At 35.8% G+C, this 24,455-nt stretch overlaps 1 protein-coding gene across 1 annotated transcript in view; it reads left to right on the plus strand.

The window, feature by feature from the left end:
* Positions 1-24,455, plus strand: part of COL5A2 (collagen type V alpha 2 chain) — a 163,204-nt gene that overhangs the window by 113,232 nt on the left and 25,517 nt on the right. The window contains exons 17-43 of the mRNA XM_036881678.2: positions 2,333-2,377; positions 3,453-3,506; positions 6,022-6,120; positions 6,439-6,483; positions 6,601-6,699; positions 7,920-7,973; positions 8,196-8,303; positions 9,339-9,392; positions 9,981-10,079; positions 11,229-11,282; positions 12,026-12,124; positions 12,231-12,284; positions 12,381-12,434; positions 13,389-13,442; positions 14,165-14,218; positions 16,664-16,708; positions 17,038-17,136; positions 18,159-18,266; positions 18,542-18,595; positions 20,822-20,875; positions 21,086-21,139; positions 21,561-21,614; positions 22,027-22,134; positions 22,245-22,298; positions 22,798-22,851; positions 23,534-23,695; positions 24,301-24,408. Coding sequence (XP_036737573.2) covers positions 2,333-2,377; positions 3,453-3,506; positions 6,022-6,120; positions 6,439-6,483; positions 6,601-6,699; positions 7,920-7,973; positions 8,196-8,303; positions 9,339-9,392; positions 9,981-10,079; positions 11,229-11,282; positions 12,026-12,124; positions 12,231-12,284; positions 12,381-12,434; positions 13,389-13,442; positions 14,165-14,218; positions 16,664-16,708; positions 17,038-17,136; positions 18,159-18,266; positions 18,542-18,595; positions 20,822-20,875; positions 21,086-21,139; positions 21,561-21,614; positions 22,027-22,134; positions 22,245-22,298; positions 22,798-22,851; positions 23,534-23,695; positions 24,301-24,408 — 1,980 coding nt within the window. The remainder of the gene's footprint in view (positions 1-2,332; positions 2,378-3,452; positions 3,507-6,021; positions 6,121-6,438; positions 6,484-6,600; positions 6,700-7,919; positions 7,974-8,195; positions 8,304-9,338; positions 9,393-9,980; positions 10,080-11,228; positions 11,283-12,025; positions 12,125-12,230; positions 12,285-12,380; positions 12,435-13,388; positions 13,443-14,164; positions 14,219-16,663; positions 16,709-17,037; positions 17,137-18,158; positions 18,267-18,541; positions 18,596-20,821; positions 20,876-21,085; positions 21,140-21,560; positions 21,615-22,026; positions 22,135-22,244; positions 22,299-22,797; positions 22,852-23,533; positions 23,696-24,300; positions 24,409-24,455) is intronic.

Consider the following 24,455-nt stretch of genomic DNA (forward strand, 5'->3'; position numbering starts at 1 on the left):
AATAGGGAAGCATAGTCTATTAATTCTTTCCACAGGCTTTCTGAAGATTAGTCTGTACTTGCTAATATTTCAGCCTTACAGTTCATTACATTGCACCTGCTTTGCTTTTGGCAACTAAGAATTACCTCCTGGCCTCTGTTATTTCAAAGCACTAATTCCAATTAGTATAAGGAAACCAAAGTTTATAGCATCCCCTACTGCTACCCTTAGCGTATAGAAGATGACCACCTTACAGCTTGTTAATGGTACCAAAGTCAGGGCTCTGGTGTGGGAGAAGTGAGACCCTCTTACTGGGCCATTCTTTATCACTTTGGTAAGCAGTGTCCTCTGGAAATGTAGAGAACATTGCAGAATATAGTTAGTTGTTGCCTTATCTGGTATTACATAGTATATCTAATCTAGTATATTAACTTCTCAGTGCTTTCTTCTACCATCTGCAAAGGTATTTCTGGCCCTTTATCTCACTTACTGTGGGTCATTGCTCTTTTCAAGTTTCCAAGAACCATCTCCCATGTTAACACCATCTTTCGGGCTTCTCATCAGGGTGTTAAATGTATATCATGGGAGAGTGCTTCTGTGTCATTGAAGTTCTCCAACTCTATATCCTGTCCCTCTCAATCCAGTGCTTTCAGGACCTAGTCCCATACATTGTCTCTTGGATCCTACCTCTATATGATGTATAGGACTTGTAGCTCCTTTGGTGTAGAGTCTCTTACTTCTTTTATCAGAAATAGCATCCTCAATCTAATTATTTTGTGACTTGATGCTAGTTATTGGTCTAGTGGCCAGGACAGAGGGGCAAGTGGTAATGGTGGTAGCATATGTTGTATGATAAAATTGTAGCTTCTGTATCATTTTTAAGCAAGGGAGAAGAATAAGGTATTAATGGTGGGAATGGGTCACTTCTGTAGGCCCATAGGCTTCAGGTTATCTGAAATTTCAAAGTTCTTAAAATATCCTGATGCCACATTTCAGAGTCCCATTCCTTCTGGTCAAGAACCCTGATCATGGCACTGCAGACTTTCCATGTTTTGGGATTCAGCCTTCTCAAGAGCTCTTAAACCTTTATCCTTAAGTCCTGGATCTGATCTTCAGCTTTTTCCCCTTCTGGTTATGGAATATGACATTATTTTTAAATGTTGCCAAAGAGTCTTATATTGATGATTAATTGCTATCAGTCTTTCAATGTCTTTCTCCAATGTTGTAGTCACTTAACAAGATCCATGCAGTGCTATCAACTTTATAATTTCTGTTTCTCCAAAACCTTCTCAAATGCCTGAGCTATTATACCCATAGCCCGGTCCCTTATTATGCCCTATTTCAGTTCACCATTTGAGATAATATTTACTACCACATCACCACAGAAGGCCAAGAATGATCCATACTCCATATATTACTAGCCAGTCAGTGAGGAATCAAGCTTCAAAATTCCATTTTAGAGTCTGTTTTCTTGTACTACTTCTGAACCAGTGGTATTAGGATCTTAGGTAAGATTTTCCTATGAAACAGCTCCGAAGAAGACTATGTGCAGGAAATTTCCTTGGGAGTGCTTTCAGAAATTACTGTGAAAGAATGAATAAAATGAGCAAGGTTTGTTACAGGGAGAATTTAAACTGTATTAAAATTACAGAAAGAGAACTCAGTGTCCATGAGTCCTCACTTCCATGAGAACTATAGCACTGAGATGACTTTTCAGACTTGTCTTGAATGGGCGCCAGTTCTTTGAACCATTGCATTGACCATAGGAAGGTCATAACCTTGGGGTAGCTAACTTCTTTTAGCTGAAGGCAATTAGTGAGAAGGGTCTCAACTATGAGCCATCAGCTTAAAATACTTCCAGGTGGTAGAATGATTACTTCAGTGCTGAAGGAGGATCTAGTGATAGCCACAGCATTCACTACTACCCAATTTCCTGTGTGCTTAAGTGCACATGTGTGCATGCATGCTTTGTGTTTTTTTGTTGTTGTTTCAAGGAGCACATTTCTTCTCCAAGTAAATCTGGCTATTAAGAACACTGAAGTATTCAAAATTTCATTGTCTTTGACCTCATTTGATAGAAGGTGATATATTCAAGTAAAAAGAACCAATTTAATCAGTTTCACTTTCTCAATCTTGATTTTTCTTTCTTATTGTTGTAAGGATAGATATCTTTATTACTACCTTACCAGTATTGTAAATGTGTATTTTTATTGGTATTAACCCAATTAAGTTTGTTGTCAGTTAACCTAATATTTATTCTTCAATTTTTATCATGGAAATTTTAATAAAACCAATGAATTATGAGCAAATACTGAAGAAAGTATAATCTCATGCTAGCTCTTCTTCTAATTAGGGGCAACGAGGTACACATGGTATGCCTGGAAAACCTGGGCCAATGGTGAGTTGTATTGCTTTCATATTTATTTGTTCATTTTTCATTTATATTCTTCCATTTGTATATTCATTAGCATTTACAGAGCACCTATTGTGTCCCAGATACTTGGAATAAAATGATGAAACACAATGCTTGCCTTTGAAAACTGCCCTACCAAGGAGAAGAGATATATTAATTAATATTGCAGCATAATGCTATTGCTAACTGCTATAATACTGAATGCAAGTAGAAGGACAGGAACCTACATGTACCTATGCCTGTACTGAGAAAAAGAAAGGGGAGCGATTTTAAAGCTAAGCTTTTAACAATGAGTGTATAAAATGAGCAAAAATACAGCATGGTCCGTAGGATGGGTACATGAAGAAACACAATGCACTCAGAGAAATACTAGGAGGGTAAGTCGGATTTGAAGTTATTTGCCCTCTAAATTTTTTCTCCCTTGTTACACATAAAAAGAAAACAAAATATGGGAGGAAAAATAAGTATAGTTTAAAAGGGGTTTTATTAATTCAAAAATGATGGATTTAGAATACTCCTCAAAAGAGAACCAAGATAATCTAGAATGAAATTCTTCTTACACTCCTTTAAATCTAGCCCTTAAATCAGTGGATTAAACTGTAGGCATGCCTTCTCAAATGTAGAACAGTGACACAAATATCTACTTCTTATTATCCTGGAAAAAAAACCACTCTAAAATATCCAGATGATTCTTAACAATCTTTTTAATCAGTTAAAGTCCTAGATTTTTGGTACAAAATGTAACTTTCTGACAACTATCTAAAGTGACAAAAAGAAATACCTCTCTCAAGGTAGCAATGATTTCAGTTAGTGTTTGTGACTGACATATGCTACAACTAGGAAATCCTATATCTCATACCACTAGACATATTTTTTAGCACTATTTCATATTAGTGTTGGAAGGTACTTACAATAAAATTTCATTATTTGTGAGTTGAAAGTACTAGGAGATTATTCTTATTTTGTCTCAAAGTATAGAATGTTGTCAAAGAATAAAGATGATTTATTTAGATAGTGATTAAGATACATGTCTGATCACTCTTCTGATTTCTTTTAATAGGGTCCTCTTGGGATAGCTGGCTCCTCTGGTTTCCCAGGAAATCCTGGCATGAAGGTAAGATGTTAATATATATAGCTTTTGAGAACACGAATTACTTGATTGCATTAATACCAAAGTAAAGAATGTCATTCCAATAACTGAAGGGTATAGAAAATAAGTTCCTAGCCCAGGGCAGATTACCTTTGAAGCCAAAATCAGTCAAAGGGAAAAATAAAGTGGGAGAAACCCAGTTTTTGCTAGCAAGCTGTCACCCACTTCTGCTTGCTCATGTCTCTCGCAACCTGGCTGTAAAAAGGGACCCCAACAAACCTCTCTGTTCCAGATATACCCTCGCTCCCCCTACCCTTGTAATCACCTATTGATGTAGAGATGGATTACTTTTCTCCACTCCTTGGAAACACCTGTTGATATGGAGATGCATTAAAGCCAGGCAAGAGATTCAGAAATACTGCAATTTTACCCACACTAAGGAAGGAGCCTAGGGTATTCTCCATGTCTATTATGGTAAAGAAAAAAAAATTGAGAAAATGAAAAAATAAGACTTCTATATAATATGTAATTAAAAGAGAAATCCTTAAAACTATACAATTGTAATTTCAAAGAATCTGTTGCATTAGGACTCTAACACCAGACAGCTGTAACAGCTGTAAGAAATAAGATCTTAATCTGAATTGGAACTCTGCTCATGAATACAGTATCTGGCAGTAATAAGTAGCAGAATGTTCTAAACAGTAAGAGGTTGCAATAAGTCAGAGGTTGTCAAAAGTTTGTTCTCTCACACAATGCTGGCTTTCATTCCTTCCTACCCCTCCCTCACCCCCAGTTTAGACAACCATTAAAGGAATGGCAGAGAGGCTATTTGGCTTTCCACATGGGAATGCATTAAAGTATTTTGCTGGGATGATTTACATTTGTAATAAGTCACAATTTGTTCTTTCAATATTTTGGAAGACAAACTCAAGGATTACAGTAAGATGATTTTAGAATTATATTAGCTAAATTATTGAATAAATTCAGAACACTACTTTCAAATTTTAAACAACACAATACATTTGATTACCCCTCACACCCATTTTCTCTTTGGCAATAGTTTATTTAATCTCAAAGAAGGAATTTACTCTCAAGATACTGTTGTACAAAAATGACTACAGCTGTGGCAGTCAACCTTGCTTCTCTAAATCTTGTTTTCTCATGGAATTTTGTTGAAGATAAATGAGATAATCTATGCAAATCCATAGCATAGTGCCTGATGCAGAAGATGTCCTCAATATAGGTCCATACTTCTTGTTCTTAGTGCTACTCAAATTGGGTTTGAACTTTAAAACAAACCAAAAATAAGGCCAGAGCAGACATTTCTAATATTCTGAAATATGGGAGTAGTCATCAAGTCTAATTATTCTTCAGGCTCTCCCTAATGCTGTCTTTAAACTCTGCCACAAGGATGCACCTGCTAAATGATGCCCTAAATCATTTCGTTACCCAGTTCCTTTGTTCACTGAGAATTCACCATGAACTCAGGCTAGCGGGACCTTCTTTTTTCAGTTCCTCTCTCTATCTGATCTGCTCCCTGAAGCCCTAATCCTGCTGCCATTGACTCTGACCATGAAGGGCCCAACCTTTCTATGTACCCTAATCAAAATATGCAAACTCCTTCCCCTCTTCATGTGAGACTCTTCACTCTCAAAGTGAGTTCTGGCTGGAGAACTAAGGAAGGAACAGCCACAATGTTCAGAGTTATGACTTAGAAAGTCATTTCTGCTCCTACTGTAGCATCTAGTTTAGACATCACCAGCAATCACAGTGTCCATGACAGTTCACTCTGGATACTTCCCTCTCCTCCTGGGTTTTTCTAGTATTGGATGTTGGTTACTGAAAACTGCTTAAGAAACCTAGCAGAACTGCAAACTGTTTTGCTGAGAAATTGTGTCCCTATACCTCCCACATACACACCTCTCTGCCCCGCTCCCCCTGGCTGCAACATAAAACACTCAGGTCTTTGTTTGGGGCCAGCCTCCTGCTATACCTGTCAAGTTCTTCCACAGTCTCTGGCTCTCTGGATAAAGAATAGGTCCAGATCATTCTTTGCATTTCAAAGTAGGATAGGGTAATAAGGATTCAACAGGGATTTTATTGATACAGATGAGTTTCCTAAGGCTTTGATTTTAATTCTAAAATTCCAGGTCCAGGTCTTTTGAGGATTAGATTTACATAGGTACTTAATATGTTGAATAAAATATAGAAACCCAGTTAGGTTTGAATTTCAGATAAATAAAGAATAAATTTTTAGTATATATATATAGCCCAAATATTGCATGGGACAAAATTATACTGAAATTAGTTGTTATTTGAATTAAAACTTAACTAAGCATCCTGTATTTTAATTTCCTACCTGGATTATTAAGGGTTCATCCCTTAAACTAGTTTAGGCACACATCTCCTTAAACCTCTTTTGCTCTTGACCCTTTAAATATTTGGGTGTAAAGTGTAAAATTCCAAATAAGCAATCAACTTTGAACCATGCCATGGTTATGTTTCTCTTAAATGCATATTTCCTTGTCTACCCTTTTAGGGAGAAGCAGGTCCCACTGGGGCACGAGGCCCTGAAGGTCCTCAGGGACAAAGAGGTGAAACTGGGCCTCCAGGTCCGGTTGGCTCTCAAGGTGTTCCTGTAAGTTCCTGTATACCTAAGAACTACCACAGAAAGCTGACATGTATTATAACATCAGAACAAAGGCAGTATATTTTAACGTATTCTCCCTGAATTCTAAATGAGCGCTTACAACCCATGAAAAAAACACATTTCCCTTGTCAACTCTGCAAATTTTATGCTTTATGGAAATGGGAACTAGTCATAAAAGTTATTTTATGATATAATTGTGGTTGATTTCTTTCTTTTTTTTTTGGTAATTTTTCTGCCATCTTTTGGAATATGGGTGGACATGTGAATACCACCCTGATATGGCTTAATATTTGATGTATCTTATAGGGTGCAGTGGGAACTGATGGTATACCTGGAGCCAAAGGCCCAACGGTGAGTATCTAACTGCATTTATGCCACATGACATTCAAATGGACTCAATGCTTTGGACATTGACCATAGACTTCTACCTAAGTCTCTGCTCATCATGTCACCCTTGCATTCTGACAGGGCTCCCCAGGTACCTCTGGTCCTCCTGGCTTAGCAGGGCCTCCTGGATCTCCAGGACCTCAGGGTAGCACTGGACCTCCAGGAATTCGAGGACAACCGGTAATGTCCTTTAAAACAACTATTGTCCATTAGTATATTCCAACCAAGATTGCCAAGATAAATAACATGAAATGAAATGCAATGAAAGAGATAATATGACTTATCTGAATGAGGTAAATGAAGATGGGAATCTTTGCAAAGTAGAAGCCAAATGTTAACTTCCAATTTATATACTTAAAATCAAAGTGGAACATTATTGCATTATGGTAAATTATAGCGTTTTAAATTTAAAATAATGTCAGAACTTCATGGTTCGCCTCATAGAATTTTATGAGTAATTGAATAATAAACATTGTGCAAATATCTTGCAAGCCAGGGTGGTGAAATGTGGAGGTTTTCATGGGGGTTTATGATGACAATTTGGCTAAAAATGGGTTCAACAGCTATCTCTTGAAGAGTAATTCCAACATGTTCATATTGAATGAGTTTCCATATTTCGTAGAAATTACTTATTGGGAACATTTCTATGATGAGCCCATAAGAAATAAAACACGTTGTGAAGTTGTGCTTATATATCTTTTAGATTGATATGTAAACATTTCTCTCTTTCCTAGTATTACTTAAAAGAAATATTTTGACTTCTGTCCCAAGTAATTTGGTTATGCTGATAAATTCCTTTAAAATGCTGGTGACAAATTTATTAAAACATGAGTATTGCTGATACTTCTCAGTTGAGTTGATCATGTTCTTAGTTTAGCAATCTGTCTCCCACAAGTTAGAGTAAAACTGGTATTAGAGACACACACACATAAAACCCTAGAACACTTCAAAAGAGGAGATGTTCTATTTGAAGTTATCAAAATCTCAAATGATAAAACATATACATAAAAGTATTTTAAGTCTGGGTGAACAAGTCCACTTCCTAAAATAAACCCTAAATAACTCATCTATAGAAGTTGTCATTATTAGTTCTAATTTAATTATCAAATTAGAATAACTGAATAATTCTTATTATCCTAATATGCATCATTAAAAAAAAAAGATTTAAAAATAAATTTCTTGAATACTTCTGTAAATTTAACCAACTGCTACCTAGCTATACTGGATTTTATAAAATTACACACACATTCTACAATATTTGCAAAAGAAAAAAATTATACTGATGATCTAATCCAGACTCAGCTGCACAAAATTTTCAAGATCCATTCACTCTAGTTAATTAAAGCAGGTTGTACTGGCTAATGTCCTGTTTTACATAACTATTGATATTTTTATTTTAGGGTGATCCAGGAGTCCCAGGTTTTAAAGGAGAAGCTGGTCCAAAAGGGGAACCAGTAAGGTTTCATTTTTTTTAATGATAAAAGCATGAATATTGTTCAGAAGTTTATAGGTCAAAAGCTCAAGTGTTTAAAATAATGAGAATTTTAATACTTTTGGGTAGAAATAGCTTGTTTAATATTGTTTAAAATTTGTGACTGACTTCACTAAATGAATCTTTCACTAGAATTCACTTGTTAAGTGGCTCTTTCTGGTCATTGTCCTTCTGTTTTTAATAGGGGCCACATGGTATTCAGGGTCCAATAGGCCCACCTGGTGAAGAAGGCAAACGAGGTCCCCGAGGTGATCCAGGAACAGTCGGTCCTCCAGGTCCAGTGGGAGAAAGGGTAAAATTTGAATAATAAAATAAATTTTTACAGTTGTGGGGGAACTACATGAGTAAGTTTTGGGATAGTAAGAAAACTAGAGTAGTTAAATGCTTTCAGGTTCATCACACAGTTCAGTATGGTTAGCTGTGAATTAAAGGAACCAACTTTGTAATCATCGCTCATTCACTCATTCAACTAACATAGATTGAACAATCACACTATACCAATTTGGTATATTGGTGTTCGTGATGTATCAGTGAATAAGAAGGCTATGGTCCCAGCCTTCTTGTGAGGGCTAGGAAATAATAATTTACTCTAGTGGGAAGGTAGCAATAGACAAGTCAACAGGTAAATAAAATAGAGTTATGCATTTTAGTAAGTGTCATATACTCTTAGGAAATGACAGGGTGATGTGGTAGAGAGTAACTGAGTGTATCACAGTGGTGGTATAACATTAGACCAGGAAACAGAATTCTCCGGGAAGACAGCATCTTAGCTAAGACCTGATGATGAGGATGAGCCAACAAAAAATTGGGAGGAGGAACATCTTCAGCAGAGGAAACAACAGATGCTAAGCCAGGAAGCAGGCCAGAGAAGGCCTGGGGAATTTAAAGATAAGAAGAGGTCGCTGTGACTGTCGTACAGTGGAGCAGTTCTGAAAGAGACAAAAGTGTCACCTTACATTTGTACAGAGCTTCAGAGATCACAGAGGGTATCGCATACAAGATAATACTAACTGTTATTGACATTTTGATCTTGGCAGATGGTGCCATTCCTTTACCTCTCATATCTAGGTAGTTTTCACCATGTTTAATTTTACAATGAGTTGTTAAAATTGTTCTTGATTTGAACAGTTCATTGTCTCGGTACTCATTCAAAATTTTAAATTTCTTTCTATACAGTTAGGTTTTATTATTTTTCTTATACATGTTTATTGCCATGTTGACTTCACCACAGCTCCTAAACCCTTAGAAGGTACAAAAAGTAGAAATTACTCATTATATAATACAAAACATCAACAACAATTAAGAATCACATTTTGGTCATTTGTAGGGCTCTCCTGGTAATCGTGGTTTTCCAGGCTCTGATGGTTTACCTGGACCAAAGGTAAGATGATCCTATCAGTGTTGATGCTCATGTGGGTGGGGCTCTAAAATATTCCACTCTCCAGTGTGGCAGTCTAGCCCTGACCCTCATGGGCCCAGATCTAGAAAAGAGTCAGGCATAAATTCCACGACTCACACCAAATCCCTCTTGTGCAATAATCTGCATTAGAGAAGTCTAGGGGAGAAGAGTGATGTTGGAGGGATATGGGAGTTTGTTTTCAGACTTTCCAGGAGCATTCCTGTGAAGACAAGGTCATAGACTTTTTTTAGCTGATACGTATTTTTCCTTCAACTGGAAATTTAAACTCTTCAAAATTCTGGGTTTCCTTTTCCATATCTAAATTATTGGAGTGATGCTCTAAACATAATTTTCATTAATTAATGATGAAAAATCACTATTGTGCAAGGAATCCAAATTAGAACAACATATGAAGTGACATGTTTACAAAGAACTCTTTGTAACTACTCTGACAAAGTATTTGTATGCTACGCTAGTGCTTTGATTTGTAGAACATGAATTTTACATATACTGCTTTTGTTTTCCTGCACTTTTTCTTTTTTTCTGCTATTTTGCTTTGCTTTGAAACAGGGGGCTCAAGGAGAGAGAGGTCCTGTAGGTTCTTCAGGACCTAAAGGAGGTCAGGGGGATCCAGGACGTCCAGGTGAACCTGGGCTTCCAGGTGCTCGGGTAAGAACACAGTGTTTGTTTGCTACATAAACCCTGGAGAAATGCTCCTGAGAATTCATTGAAAGGGTTTTTTAATTTAGCTCATTTTCACAACTTGGAACATTTCTTTGTACAATTTTGAGGCGATTCATTATTTTTTTAAATACTGGTTATTTTTATCATGTAAAGATAACACAACAACTTCTAGTCCCTCTCAAAGAAGTTACACGAGTAGTTTTACCACTTGATGTGAAACAATCCTGTTTATCAACTTTTATATTTTTTTCTTTACTTGCTAACAAACTATGTTGGACTTTTGTCAGAGGAAATTCTTGAAAAAATTTATTTTAAGAAATGTCACTTGAATTATGATAAATTCACTTGAACCATGGTATTGTCCTAATATTCATCTCTCAACAATGCTTAAAGAGTATGAAATTATACAAAAAATAACTGCTTGGAAATTGGCTCCACTTAAGTTCTTTATCTTGAACCCAGTGTTAAATGTGTGAGTAAAAGTCTACTACAGTCCGTTCTCTTTCTACGTGGGAAGCTGGCATTGGGCTTGCCTTTGCTGAGATATTCTTCCCTAGACACCTGATAAATGTGAAATGCCCGCAGATTGAGCAGTCAGTATTGCTTATAGTAAAAATGACCCCTAATTATAGACCACATTTGGACTGGAAAGATTATGAATGAATTATAACACCCTGATGGGATGCATAGCTTTGGGTGTCCTGAGTTTGAAATAACTTGTATCTGGGCATTTGCCTTGCTGGGATCACTATATTGTGTTTAAGGTACTATTACAAATACTGGTTACATGAGATTTCTAAGCCAGAGTGGCTCCAGTATCCACCATGTAGACTCATTCTCGCACATCTGGACTGTCCGTCGTGGGAGGCTCGGAGGCTGCCTCTGGACTCGTCCCAGTGAAGAGTCCCACATGGGATGCCCGCTGACATGCTGTGTTTTCTATCCATTATCCTTCCAGAGACAGACTCAGTAAAGCTGGTGATGGGCCAGTGAGTTTGTCTAGTGGAGCCTGAGAGTGGGTGTTGCAAAGTGGAAACAGGATCTTTTTAATGCCAAACTGTTTTTACTCTTTAGAATCTTTACTTCAACTGCATGCAGGTCAGCAACAAACTGACAACTCCTTTTAACTTTCAGGGTCTGACAGGAAATCCTGGTGTTCAAGGTCCTGAAGGAAAACTTGGACCTTTGGTAAGTAATTCAAACAAAAAATCCACAACCACTAATATTTCTTGATAGATATGCAACTTGAGTGACAAAATATTTATTTGAGGTTAGTATTTTTGATCATGTGGGTGCTGACCATAGTTACATATTTAAAATGCCTCCAGAGCACATTCTTAGGATCTTTGTATTTTCAAATTCACCAAAAAGTGACCAAGTTTAATTGAGGTAAATGTTCGAGGTTGATATTGCTTCCCTGCTATCAATAAAAAAAGTTGAAGTGATGAATTCTTCCAAAGTTGATGAAATTTGTCTATTCATAATGTTCTCATTTCTTGAGGCCCTTCCAATTTTACAGGTTTAAGAGATAAGTAGGTGTGAGTTTTGACAGCTTATATATTCTGGGCCTTCCCTTATGCCAAAAATGTAAAATGGAAGTCCTGAATTTTTACTACTACAAACTAAATTAAAGAAAAAAGATTTCTCCTGCTAATATGAGAGTGTGAGGGGCTGTGAAGATGAGGCTTGTGTATAGAATAAAAATAAAATCTTTTATAAATATTCAAAATAGTCTAGCAGTTTTTTTTTAAACGCTCAATTGATTGTTTGACTTGACTTTGACAATTGTTCTGATTGACTAAGATAAAAATTTAGCTGAATTTAAAATTTATGTCACTTTTATAGTAAGCAAAGGCAAGTGACAATTTGGGTGATACAATATTTAGAGAGACTTCATGTAAAAAACTCACATTCTGCTGTCAATTCTGCAGGGTGCTCCAGGGGAGGATGGCCGGCCAGGCCCTCCAGGCTCCATAGGAATCAGAGGGCAGCCAGGAAGCATGGGTCTTCCAGGCCCCAAAGGTAGCAGTGTGAGTACTGTATATAATGTTTTCCTCTCATCATGATCCTCATTTGAATGCGTTATGTTTTTAGTAAATTGATTGCATTTCAAAATAATTTCTATTTATTGTTTAGGGTGACCCTGGAAAACCTGGAGAGGCAGGAAATGCTGGTGTTCCTGGGCAGAGGGTAGCTATACATTTTTCACTAATAAAAAAAATGCATATATAAAATTACCCAAATTCTCATGGCCTCACCTCACAAATTACCTCTGTGTGATACTAGGGAGCTCCTGGAAAAGATGGTGAAGTTGGTCCATCCGGCCCTGTGGGCCCCCCGGTATGTGGTCTTTTAGTGAGAATATATTTGTATCGCATGTTTCAGTGATGTTTGTCTAAGTTCTTACTTATGAATAAGTTTCAGGGGAAATAAGTAAGACAATGCAGAATTGAAGAGCATCAGTTATACCTTTTCTTTTGATTCCTGTGCTGCCACCTAGAATGATTGGTCCTTTCATTTTAACCTTCTTGGCAAAAGCTACCTCATCATCTTTGAGTCACAGTTGAAGAATTTATCAGCTCGGGAAAATAGTGTTTGACAAATACTTTATACTTTATTTTGCTGAAAACATAAACACTGAATTACAACTACTTTCTTCTAATAATGTGTCCTATAGAAATTTAAGCTGTTTTATTGGAGGAGCTAAAAAGCAGTAATATTTCTCCTTTGAGGTATATTTTGATCCCAGGAGTTTGAAATTAATTATTATTAGAAATATGTTGGAATATTTATTTATTTGGAGATTAAGACTGGAGGACTCCTTGATACAGTTGCAATTTAAATATTTTCTAAAACATTAGCTTTGCTTTCCTTAGTTATTATAGTTTTAAAGGCTTAATTAATAATTTTTATGACACTGAGAAATACACTGTCATGGAAATATTATGTTTTTAGATTAGATATATGAAAGTAAAGAATTTGTCCAAGTCTAATTTATACAATTTCCTCATGAGTTTATAATTGGCTCCAGAAACTTTATGTCTGGGTCAAGAAATAAACATTTCATCAGTTTCTTCACTGGCTTTAGAAGATTTTTTCTCACCAGCAGAGCCTTCAAACAATGATTTTTGATATCAAAAGATGACTTTTAATGCTAGTTTATTATCTGGCTAAAGTGAAAAACATGATTTTGGAAGAAACACAAAGAAATATCAGTGCTTCTAGTGGTTTACATAAGCGAGAAGGAGGCATAAAGATCCAGCTCTTTCATGATTTTCTTTTTTCATGACTTAGGGTCTAGCTGGGGAGAGAGGGGAACAAGGGCCCCCCGGCCCCACTGGCTTCCAGGTATGCACTCATTCAGTTCTCCATTTCTGCTTCCATAAAACCGAAATGTTTTTTTAAACATAAAAAAATGAAATTCTATAATTTTCAGAAAAGTCATCCCACTTTTAGCAAATAGATAAACATTTGGATAACTATCAAACATTTTTGTTCAAAGCAAGGGGGCATACTTCCCCTGAAAAACTAACTAAAACCCTGAACTATTAGCAAATTAAAAATTACAAAATGTTCTTGATATATCAACACAGTTTATTAAACTAATTTAAGGCTTATCTAGGTTTACTGACACAATGTCTAAAATTTTTGTTGAATAAATTTTCATGATTTATCTAAATGTACTTGAATGGTAGATTATTTAATAGCATGAGAAATCATAATTTGGCAAAAAAACCTTGGGACTGATTTTCAATGATATTCTAGCAGCCTAAAATATTGTTTTCAGATTCATAAAAACTCTACAGATATGAAGAATTTCCTATTTATTCTTAATCTCTTTTTTTCTAAGGAGTATGCAATGAAAACTTAAACCAATAAATGACTAGTTCCTGTGTTACAGTAGAAGATGTAGTTTTCTCATTCTGTTTTGCTTAACAGATTTGTTTGAACAATATCTTTTCCTTGAAAATAGGGTCATGGAACCTCCATAAATTGTAAAAGGTAAACTGTTAAAACTGGAGACCTATTAGACTTTCACAGATCCACAATTTTATTTTCTTTTGTTTTAGGGGCTTCCTGGTCCTCCAGGGCCTCCTGGGGAAGGTGGAAAGCCAGGTGATCAGGTAGGATTTTTAATATAATAATAATAGCAATATTCCTAATATCACTTATGTGTGAGACTCTAGTTTGCTTTTTATATATTATCTCTTATATTCCTCAAAACAACCCTGTGTACTAGGTACTCTTATTATGTCCACTTTACAGATGAGGAAAATGAGGCACACAGATGTTAGGTAACACTCTCAGTCACACAGCTGATGTGATTTGAATCTAGTTGGCCATCTTCCCAAGGCTTGCTCTTAATCACAAAATATATCTTACCATACTATATGGTTTCACTGAGATACTAACCATTTTATTTCTGTTATTTTACTAGAACATAGGTTTATTTAATTTGTTTTTCTGTGAGTGATTCATTCATTCATATAACTGTTCAGCAAATATTTGCTGAGCACTTGTGCTTAGCTCTGCTCAGCCCTAGCCTTCACCAATCAAACAAGATGAACATGAATCTTGCCCTTACATTATATCATAGTAGGAGATAGAGAGTGTAGGAAGACAGTAACAATAGTAACATGTTCTAAATGCTATGGTAGCAGAGGCACTGTATCTATGGAAGCATAGAAGATGCACCTAAGTCAGGCTTGAGGGTTTAGGAAAAGTTTCCCAGACCAAGTAATACCTTTAATGAGATCTGAAAGATGAATGACTGTTAGGGAAGGAAGGTAAAAAAATACTCCAGAAAGTGGGAACAGCAGATGCAAAAGCTTCCTGATCAAATTAAAGCACTCAGAAAAGCCTGGTAATCCAGGAATGTGCAGTACAAGTTGAAGTGGAGATGAGGCTGGAGGGGTGAATCAGGGGCCAGATTATGAAGAATCTTAATGTGAATGTAGTTTGTTTTTATTATTAGAGTAATGGGAAGTTGATGAAGAGCTTTTAAGTGGGGAGCCATACAATGAGATTTGGGATTTAGGATGATCATGCCACAGTGTGGACAGCACATTTCTGGGGTTAAGACTGGAGGCCTCCTTGGTACAGGTGCAGGGTATTTTGTTTTTGTTATTGTTTGTTTTAGTAAGAGGCATAGTTTATTTGAGGACCTGACATAAAAGGTGGGCCGCTAAGTCAGTAGTAGCAGTGATGTTATAGTGAGAGAGCTGCCAGCTAGGGTGCTGGTGTCTACATTGGTGGGGACGCTCTCCCTCCATTTGTGGAGCTGTGAACTTACTGTGCAAGGAGAGTGTATACTTCTTCAGGTCTCACTTCACCTGACATGGCCCTGGGTTGGGGCAGAGGATGGACACTAATGCCTCTAAAGTTTAAATAGATATACATGTGCCCAAGCGGACTCTCTAGCAGACAAATGAAAATTTCTCATGATGGAGGATTACAGTGGAAACAAAACTAATTGAGTATGTGGAAATTAACATTTGTGATTTTGTGAATGTGGATTGTGGTAGTTTTAGTGACCATAGTTATCTGTTATCATTCAAACTATCAAATATACTACTTGGCCAAAAACATACTCTTCTAAATACTGCAAGGGGTAAATCAAGACACTCTGGATAGCACACTCTCTGCCCCCAAATTATAAGCCATACAGTATATTTAGTAATTGTAAGACATTGCAAGACATTGTTTATGAATCACTACAAAACAAAATATATTGCCAAATAAGCTCCCAGAATGTTTTCTTGTAAGATAAAATGCTACTGAAAGACCTCTGATTTGTTTAAACTTAGGTTTTATTTGTAGCCACGTATTACCCAATTGTATACATAAAGGGGAAAATGAAAGAAATATAAACTTATTAAATTATTCCTAAAAATTCACATTCAGAACCATCCCAACCTCTAAATTAGTTTTCCTCCTAGTTTTTGATTACCATGGATTTCTACAGAACATCTTTCTTTGTCATTACAGCTATTATTTTCATCAAAAAGATAAATTCTAAAATGATAAACTTTCCATTAGTTAAGAACAAACTGAAACTGAATGTAGTCATGCCTGCCCCAGTTTGAACCCACAATTTCCAGGAGAGTTTGTTGTCTGTATTATATGGTCAAGATATAGTTACTAAATTGAATTGAATTGATTCTATTTAAAAGATCAGCTCTTCACTGGTTTTTATTTTTCTTTCCTCTATTAAAAGTTTTTCACTTTAGGAAATAAAAGATCCTTACCATGTATTTTGTTGTCTCTAAAAAACTAATGCACTATCTTTGTAAGATAGTATTTTGCATGTTCTCATTGACAAAAAGCAGACATTCAAATATAATATATATATTTTTGGAAAAATGTTTCCATTCAGTGTAGATGATTTATAAATGTATACATTTATCCCTTCATTTATAAAGGTATACATATTTTTCTTTAACATTATGGGTTTAGACTTCTAATAGTACATTAAAAAAAATTAGTATGTGATCTGGAAAGATTTCTAATAAAATACCTAAAGTTTAGATCAAAGCTTTTCTCCAGTTTTTAAAATTGTATTTTTACAGGGGGTTCCTGGAGATCCTGGAGCAGTTGGCCCATTAGGACCTAGAGTAAGTATTTTTTCCTTTGTAATTAACTTTGTTTCCATTGGCTTCAGTTTTTTTAAAAAGAATCTTCTATTGTAAACTGAGCTAATTTTAAACATTTAAATTCTTCTCCTTGATAAAAAAGAAATCTTATGAGAAAATTTTGTGCTATGAAACTAACATATTCTTACTTGAAGTTCATTTCTTTTTACTAAACTAGAAAACTGAGCCTCAATAATTGCTCATTTCTAAACTTTTCTCCATTAGAAGCCATCTTGCAGATTTCCAAAAACGTTTTTAAACCATTTTTAGGTCGATCATTAAGATTGTTTGACATTCCCATGTTATGCTAGGGAGAACGAGGAAACCCAGGAGAAAGAGGGGAACCAGGAATAACTGGGCTACCTGGTGAGAAGGGAATGGCTGGAGGCCATGGTCCTGATGGTCCAAAAGTAAGTATGCTAGCAAGCTTGGTATTTAAAAATGTTCCAGAATTGCTGCTTAGTAAACACATGATGATACCAGAATGTATTCCTTTTGTTTTTGCAAGATGAGTCAATTATATAATTTTTCTTGAACAAATATTTAATGAGCATCTACTAGCCTTTTCCCTTGGCACTAAAGAGTCAGCTGAAGAGAAGTCTCTTTTCTGTGATGGGATTTGTGGTCTACTACACATAGTGACACATTCACATTCTCATATGCAAACCTGTTCCTCATATTTATATACATTTTATTAATGACTTCCATTAATAAGCAGTGTCAAGAAATAGAAAACTGCCTAATTTATTAGGAAATATTCCTAAATTTATGCTCCATTTTCCTTGTCTCAGATTCTATAATTCTATGTACTAAATATGTGAAAGTATGTTTTTGAAATCTGAAAACACAACACATTATAAGGCAAAAATCAGCACCATGTCCTTTTGGTGCCATTTTTAATACTGATGAAGACAAGGTGACCAACTTCTGTGTAAACAATTGAAGTAGAATTTTCATGATCATATAACATTAGATCCCTTATCATCTTCAAGGTCCAGAGTGATTACATAAGATCTGCTTCAGTTTAATCACTGAGTGAGCCTGAAAACCAGCTTAATATCCTGAGTTCATTAGGAAGCGAATGAAATAATTCCCTAAATGTTATATCTTCTTTCTTTATTAGGATCCCCAGGATGTTGCCAAAAAAAAAAAAAAATGACAACTCTACCATTTTTATTTGAATTGATGCTCAGTTTCCCCAAAGAGAAAAGTTGAAAACACAAACCAGCAATCAAAAAGGCAAAGTCTTTTTTATTTGTTCATTTAAAAAAAATGAACTCAGAGACAGTTTTCCCAAATGAAAAATTTAAGTGCTAAGTTGAACCCTATAAAATTGCTAAGATCCTAGTATTTTTTGACCTACCAAAACACAAATTTCATGTGGCTCAGTCTCAATATATTGGTGAAGTCACTTACTGTGGATTCATTTTAGGGAAGTCCAGGACCAACTGGGACGCCTGGAGATACAGGCCCACCAGGTCTGCAAGGTATGCCAGGAGAAAGAGGAATTGCAGGAACTCCAGGTCCCAAGGGTGACAGAGTAAGTGGGTTTTGTTTTTCTCTTTAGTTCATTAATTTATATGTTTCTACTGATAATAATTTCCTGGTCAAGCTTTATAACTTCTGCCATCCTGAGTCACAAGTCTTTCTTTCTTTCATATATATTTATTAAGAAAAATGCACAATGCTAGGCACTGTTCTGCTCAAGGGGCTACAGCTATGGACATGAGAGATTAGCCCCTGCCCCCATGAAGCTTCCATAAAGTGTGGGAAAAGATGATTAAATCAATAAATGGTGTTTTGTGTGTCTTCCAGGGTGGCATAGGAGAAAAAGGTGCTGAAGGCACAGCTGGAAACGATGGGACAAGAGTAAGTGAAATCATTCCTTTTCACAGTAAGGCTCAGAATGAACATTATCATTATTATGTGAATTTGCCTGAATGTGCCAAAATAAAGTTCATTGTGTTTCCATTTTGGCCAGGATTTGGAGAATGATGAAATTTGGGATTTGATGTTGATCAACCATGAATACTCATTTTGCTTACCTTGAATTAGTACAAGCCAAAGAGTAAAGTCATTGTTGCAAGAATGAAATAAAACATTTTATTGTGCATATGAGGTCATAGTTTAAGAAGTGTGGGGGACCTCTTTATCTTTTTCTATTTCAAATGGAATCGTTATTTCTATTAAAGTGCTGATCTAATGAGCTGTCCTAGACCTCATTCCAGGGCAGGCAAATAGAGTTTTGTAGAGTAGCCAAGTTGTGATAAGTGTTTCTCAATACACTGAATGTCAGGGGTGAGAAAATTACTGCACAATGAATCATCCTCAGTGGTTTCATCAATAAAGAGATGAATACATGAAATATAAATAGAGAAGCATGGTTGATCCCAAGGCATTGTTTAATGTCATGTCAGAAATTGACCTTTAACAAGCTTTAGGTCTTCAAAAATAGAATGCATTTGCAATTCTAAGGACAGACGATCAAATGAAGTTAATATTTTCAGACATATATAAATGATTCTCTCATATAAGAGCAGGTACTTACAGTCACTCAGACATTCAATATTTCTTGTAATAATTCTATATTTGATGAATAATTACTGCTTCAGTTTGGTTTGTTGTGTTATGCCCTGTTGTCATGTTGTGCCCTGGCAATAGCAATACCATAAAAAAGGCTCTCACTGAGTCACTTTTAATATACTGTTTCTGCACATCAAGCCACTGTTAACACATTGAGTATGTTGATTTTGATTAAAAAAGCAAAGTAAAATATAGGAAAGTTTTTGTCTTAGTGATAGTTATCCCTTTTTTTTCCTGAAAATCTACTTAAGTGTGACACACTTTAGCAAATTATGTATAGGAGATGTTTCTTGCCTTTTAATGAACTCTATTGTTTGATTTACTATTTCAAAAATGTTCTAAGCACATTTGGCCTGTTGTTTGTAGTTTACATCATGGATGGTCTGGAGTACATAGTAAGTAAGGCAGACTGTTTCTAGGAGTATTGCATTGATAGTGTAAGGGAAAATCTGAAATGCGCGCATCTACTTCTTGTGAACTAACTTTGAAATGTGTACTAGAATAGGACTTAAGCAATGACTGCTTTATTTTTAGTGAGACAATGCATTGTTTTAGGGAAGAATCAGAGCATTTGCTGTAATCTTAAAGTAAAGAGAAGAAAATGAATAACATTTTCTCTGTTACAAAAAAAAGTGTGAATTTAACGAAGTGGTCTTTATATTTAATCAAATCCTCTAAGGAAGCGTATTAGGTAAGTTATTGGAAGAATATTGCTTAGAGATCCAAAGAATATAAAATCAGTTTTCTCATGTTCTTGTCAAAAATACAAAATAAAAAAGTCATTTTTGTTCCTTAAAATTCTTCAGAAATACATACAAAACTAAATGATGAAAGAATATTTAACTACATATGAAGAGGCAATGCATAAATATCAGAAAACCTATTTTAGAAAGGACTCCAATGTAGTTCAACAGTTTAAAGTTTGTGACCATATGTCAAGAAGAACCAGTTTGTATCCCCCTGTGATAGCGCTCTATGCTCTGAGCCTAAAGAACGCCATCAACCTTAGTGTACTGGTTAGTCACATCCTTTCCATTTTAGGAGAATGTAAAGAACTTTATCTAAAGCTTTAGTACAATTTCACTTTTTTAAAAAAACCAACAGTGATATTTTGCTAGTATGATTTAAGGATCTACTATTCTACACAAAGAAGGGAAGCTTCTTTTCAATCTGTACTCAAATTTCAATCAGGTATTAGCAAAATTAAATAGGCTAAGAAAATAGGTGGAAGAATAGCATTAATTCAGAATGACTGAAGACAGTGTTAAATGTGGATGAGTTGAGTTGATTAAAGGAAATTAAAGCATTTTGTGGAGAAAGCCTGGTGGAAATTATTTTTAGAGTAGATAGAAAAATCTTGAGAATATGCAGATAATATCATTTGTTATAGCTAATGCTTTGCGAAAGCAGCTAAGCTGTAACAAAACAGTGAGTTTGTTTTTGTGTTTGTTTAAACATGGAGAATTCGATACATTATTTTCCTCAGTTTGCCCATGGTCTGTTATTCAACAGGGTCTTCCAGGTCCCTTGGGTCCTCCAGGTCCTGCAGGTCCCACTGGAGAAAAGGTAATGTCATAAATTGTTATTTTGTGGGCTCAGAATCATGAGGGTGATTGCTAGCTCTTTCTTATTTTTTCTCTTCCATAAAGTCCAGGCATTGGGCTAGATCATCTCGTGTTCTCCCCACTATCTGCCTCATTCATAGGGCCCAACCTCTGACAGTTGTATTGTTTTGCTACTGCTTTGGACAATAACCACATAAAATCTGCTTTCCAGGGTGAACCTGGCCCTCGAGGTTTGGTTGGCCCTCCCGGCTCCCGTGGCAATCCGGTAAGGGACAGTATTCTGGTGTTCTTTAGAAAGAGACTGAGCAGTATAATAACCCATCATTTTGTGCTGATATTTATGTAAACTTATGCCTGTTGGTTTAGGCTATTTATAACTTCTTGGTTAGCAACTTTCACATTCTCATTAAACTTAAAAGAGTCATCAGTGTATTATTTCTATACAATCTATTAAGTCTAGGTAAGCAGATCATTTACTAAATAATTAAGCTTTTTTGAGACTTGAGAACTTGGAAATTTTGCTCTATGACCCTTAGTCTCTTTATCATCCTTGAGAGTATTCCTCAACAAATATGTCTGATTTCTCTTTATTTACATTTCAAGACACTGCAAATTTATACAGTTGTATTTTTAAATGGTACTCTTATTTGGAATAGCACATGAAAATAATCTTTGTTATCTCCTAGGGTTCTCGTGGTGAAAATGGCCCAACTGGGGCTGTTGGATTTGCTGGACCTCAGGTATAATTTTCAAATATCTCTGATTTACAGTGAACACCCTTCTTGTTATAGCAATGAATTTAATTGGTTGTCATTCTGATATATTTGAAGGTCTATTGAAGATCTGGAAAACTCACAGTTTTCTAGGCAATATTCTTATTTTCAACATATTTTTCTCAGAGACTGGTACAAAAATGGATAAATGTGTACTATTTCAAATTGTATACTTGTCATAATAAACATGTGTTGGGATAACATTTTCTCAGATTGCCTTCAAAGATCTCATCAGGACACTTTTTTCTTCTATTTTTTTTTGCTGATTACAAAGCACCATTTTACAATATATGATTAAATGATGTATTAGTAATAACTATTGTGAAATAATTTGTCTGCAAGTGTTGTAGTCAATTTCTTATTTATATCATCAATATAGGGTCCTGATGGGCAGCCCGGAGTGAAAGGTGAACCCGGAGAGCCAGGACAGAAGGGAGATGCTGGCTCTCCTGGACCACAGGGTCTTGCAGGATCCCCAGGCCCTCATGTAAGTTAAAAAAAAACAACACAACTTGAGGCCAGTGCTCCACGTTTAGCTTTATGTTTAGCCCATTTTGCTTTACTACAGTGTTCTTTCATTTGTTTCTTTTTACTTAGGGTCCTAATGGTGTTCCTGGGTTAAAAGGTGGTCGAGGAACTCAGGGTCCACCTGTAAGTTGATTTGAAGCTCTGGGGATTATACACAGTTAATCACAAATATCTAGTACTTCATGGGCATTTTAGAGTTCATCTGAAGCTGTAATACTGTAGTAGGAAGGGCAAGGGACTTGTATGGAGATCCTGGTTAAAATTAATTTTATGATCTTGGAGACCCAAGTGCCTCATATGTAACATAAATAACATATTACTTGTGGAAAAGACAATAGTGCGGAAGCACTTTCACTCTGTTATATAAAATAATGATGTGATTCTAGCTCTAGCCTTGAACATATTTGTATATGTTCAAGATAAATGGAAAGTGAAAAAAGAAAAGTAGTCTTTCTTATCAGTAAATCCAGATCCATTCTCAAAACTATAAGAGACAAAAAGAAAATACTAGTCACAACAAAGAGAGGACTATAAAAGCTTAAGTATCCTTGTGAAAAAATAAATCCCAGAAAGCAAATGTAGCTATTATTTTTAAATTGCTTATATGATATTTTATTTCTAGGGTGCTACAGGATTTCCTGGTTCTGCTGGCAGAGTGGGACCTCCGGGCCCTATTGTAAGTCACTTCAGTAATTCAAGTCATTGATAGTTGAGTAAGTACACACACAAACACACATATATGTACATATTATACAGATATACATATATTTAATTGAGTTATTATTGATTCTTTTATTTAAACCCTTAATGCTTTGTTATCCCATATTAACAGCTCTTATCCCAGTAATTCATGCTGGTATGTCATCAAAACAAATTCATCTTTAATCATCCAATATTTGTTGGAGGAGCTTATCTGCAAGTCCTTTTTAGCCCCAGTGTTTGACTATTATTTGTACTAATGCCAGCAGTATTGTGTGTAATCATCGTTTCAGTCAGGAAGCAACTTGAAGCTTTTTTAAATAAATGTTATTCTTTCATTATAAAATCAGGTCAGACAGAATAAAATGTTATATATTCATTATTAGGGCAGAGCCTTAAGAAGTTTGAAAAGTCAAGTTAATTTCAGCACACTTTCAATAATGACTCAAAAGTAATTGCAATAATTAGACTTTCTCCTAAGAAATGATCTGTAGCTGTGTTTTGTTTAATTTTGTCTAAATCCAATGAATGTCTGATTGTCTAATGAAAAAAATAGACCCATGTGGCTTGGGAATCTGCCTCTGAGGTAGAGACCATCACGTCAGTTCCTCTGACATGGCTCTCTCTGCCCTCCTGGGCGTCCTCCTGTTTAATCGCAGGGAGCTCCAGGACCTGCAGGGCCCTTAGGGGAACCCGGGAAGGAGGGACCACCAGGTCTTCGTGGGGACCCTGGCTCTCATGGGCGAGTGGGAGACCGAGGACCAGCTGGCCCCCCTGGTGGCCCAGGAGATAAAGGGGACCCAGGAGAAGATGGGCAATCTGTAAGTTTGGCATCTTTGTTTTAGACCAGCTCTAATTGAGATACTTGCTAATGGAAATCCATAGTAATCCCTGCCATAAAGAAACTATCCATTATCCTGGGTACTGCCATAAATCCTTGAGCCCTATAGGTTTTTAATTTATAGTTCTCTGCTCTAGAAAAAAAGAATATGAATAGACACATAAATAAAATTGATGTGTCCAAAAACTAAACAAGAAAACATTATTTGTTAAGTATTTGCACTGTATGAAGAAAAGTTTTTAAAAGCACATTAGTTTATTTAATATCCAAATGTCTCTAAACATTAATGTGTTTAGACACATCCCTACTTTATTTTTTATATTTCTTTGTCTTTTTAAAAAAATAATATTTGCCTAATTAGTTACCTCTTTTGTTCCATCAGTATTCACACTAATCTTCAAGTTCCTTTCCAACTAATGACTCATTTTCCCCTATAAATAATGTTAGAGGTTCTGTATGGATTACAAATTATGACTATTATATATAGTGTAGTTTTGTGAAAGACAACTTTTCTTATACCTGTGATCTATTTACATATAGTTTTATACTGGAAAATTTCTCATTATAGTTTATTCTCTAAATTAGGGTCCAGATGGCCCCCCTGGTCCAGCTGGAACTACCGGGCAAAGAGGAATAGTTGGCATGCCTGGGCAGCGTGGAGAGCGAGGCATGCCTGGCTTGCCAGGCCCAGCGGTAAGTAGCTACACTGGTCATTATTTCATCTGATTATGATTATGTGC

The sequence above is a fragment of the Manis pentadactyla genome, chromosome 6, assembly GCF_030020395.1.
Source record: "Manis pentadactyla isolate mManPen7 chromosome 6, mManPen7.hap1, whole genome shotgun sequence".
Lineage (NCBI taxonomy): Eukaryota > Metazoa > Chordata > Mammalia > Pholidota > Manidae > Manis > Manis pentadactyla.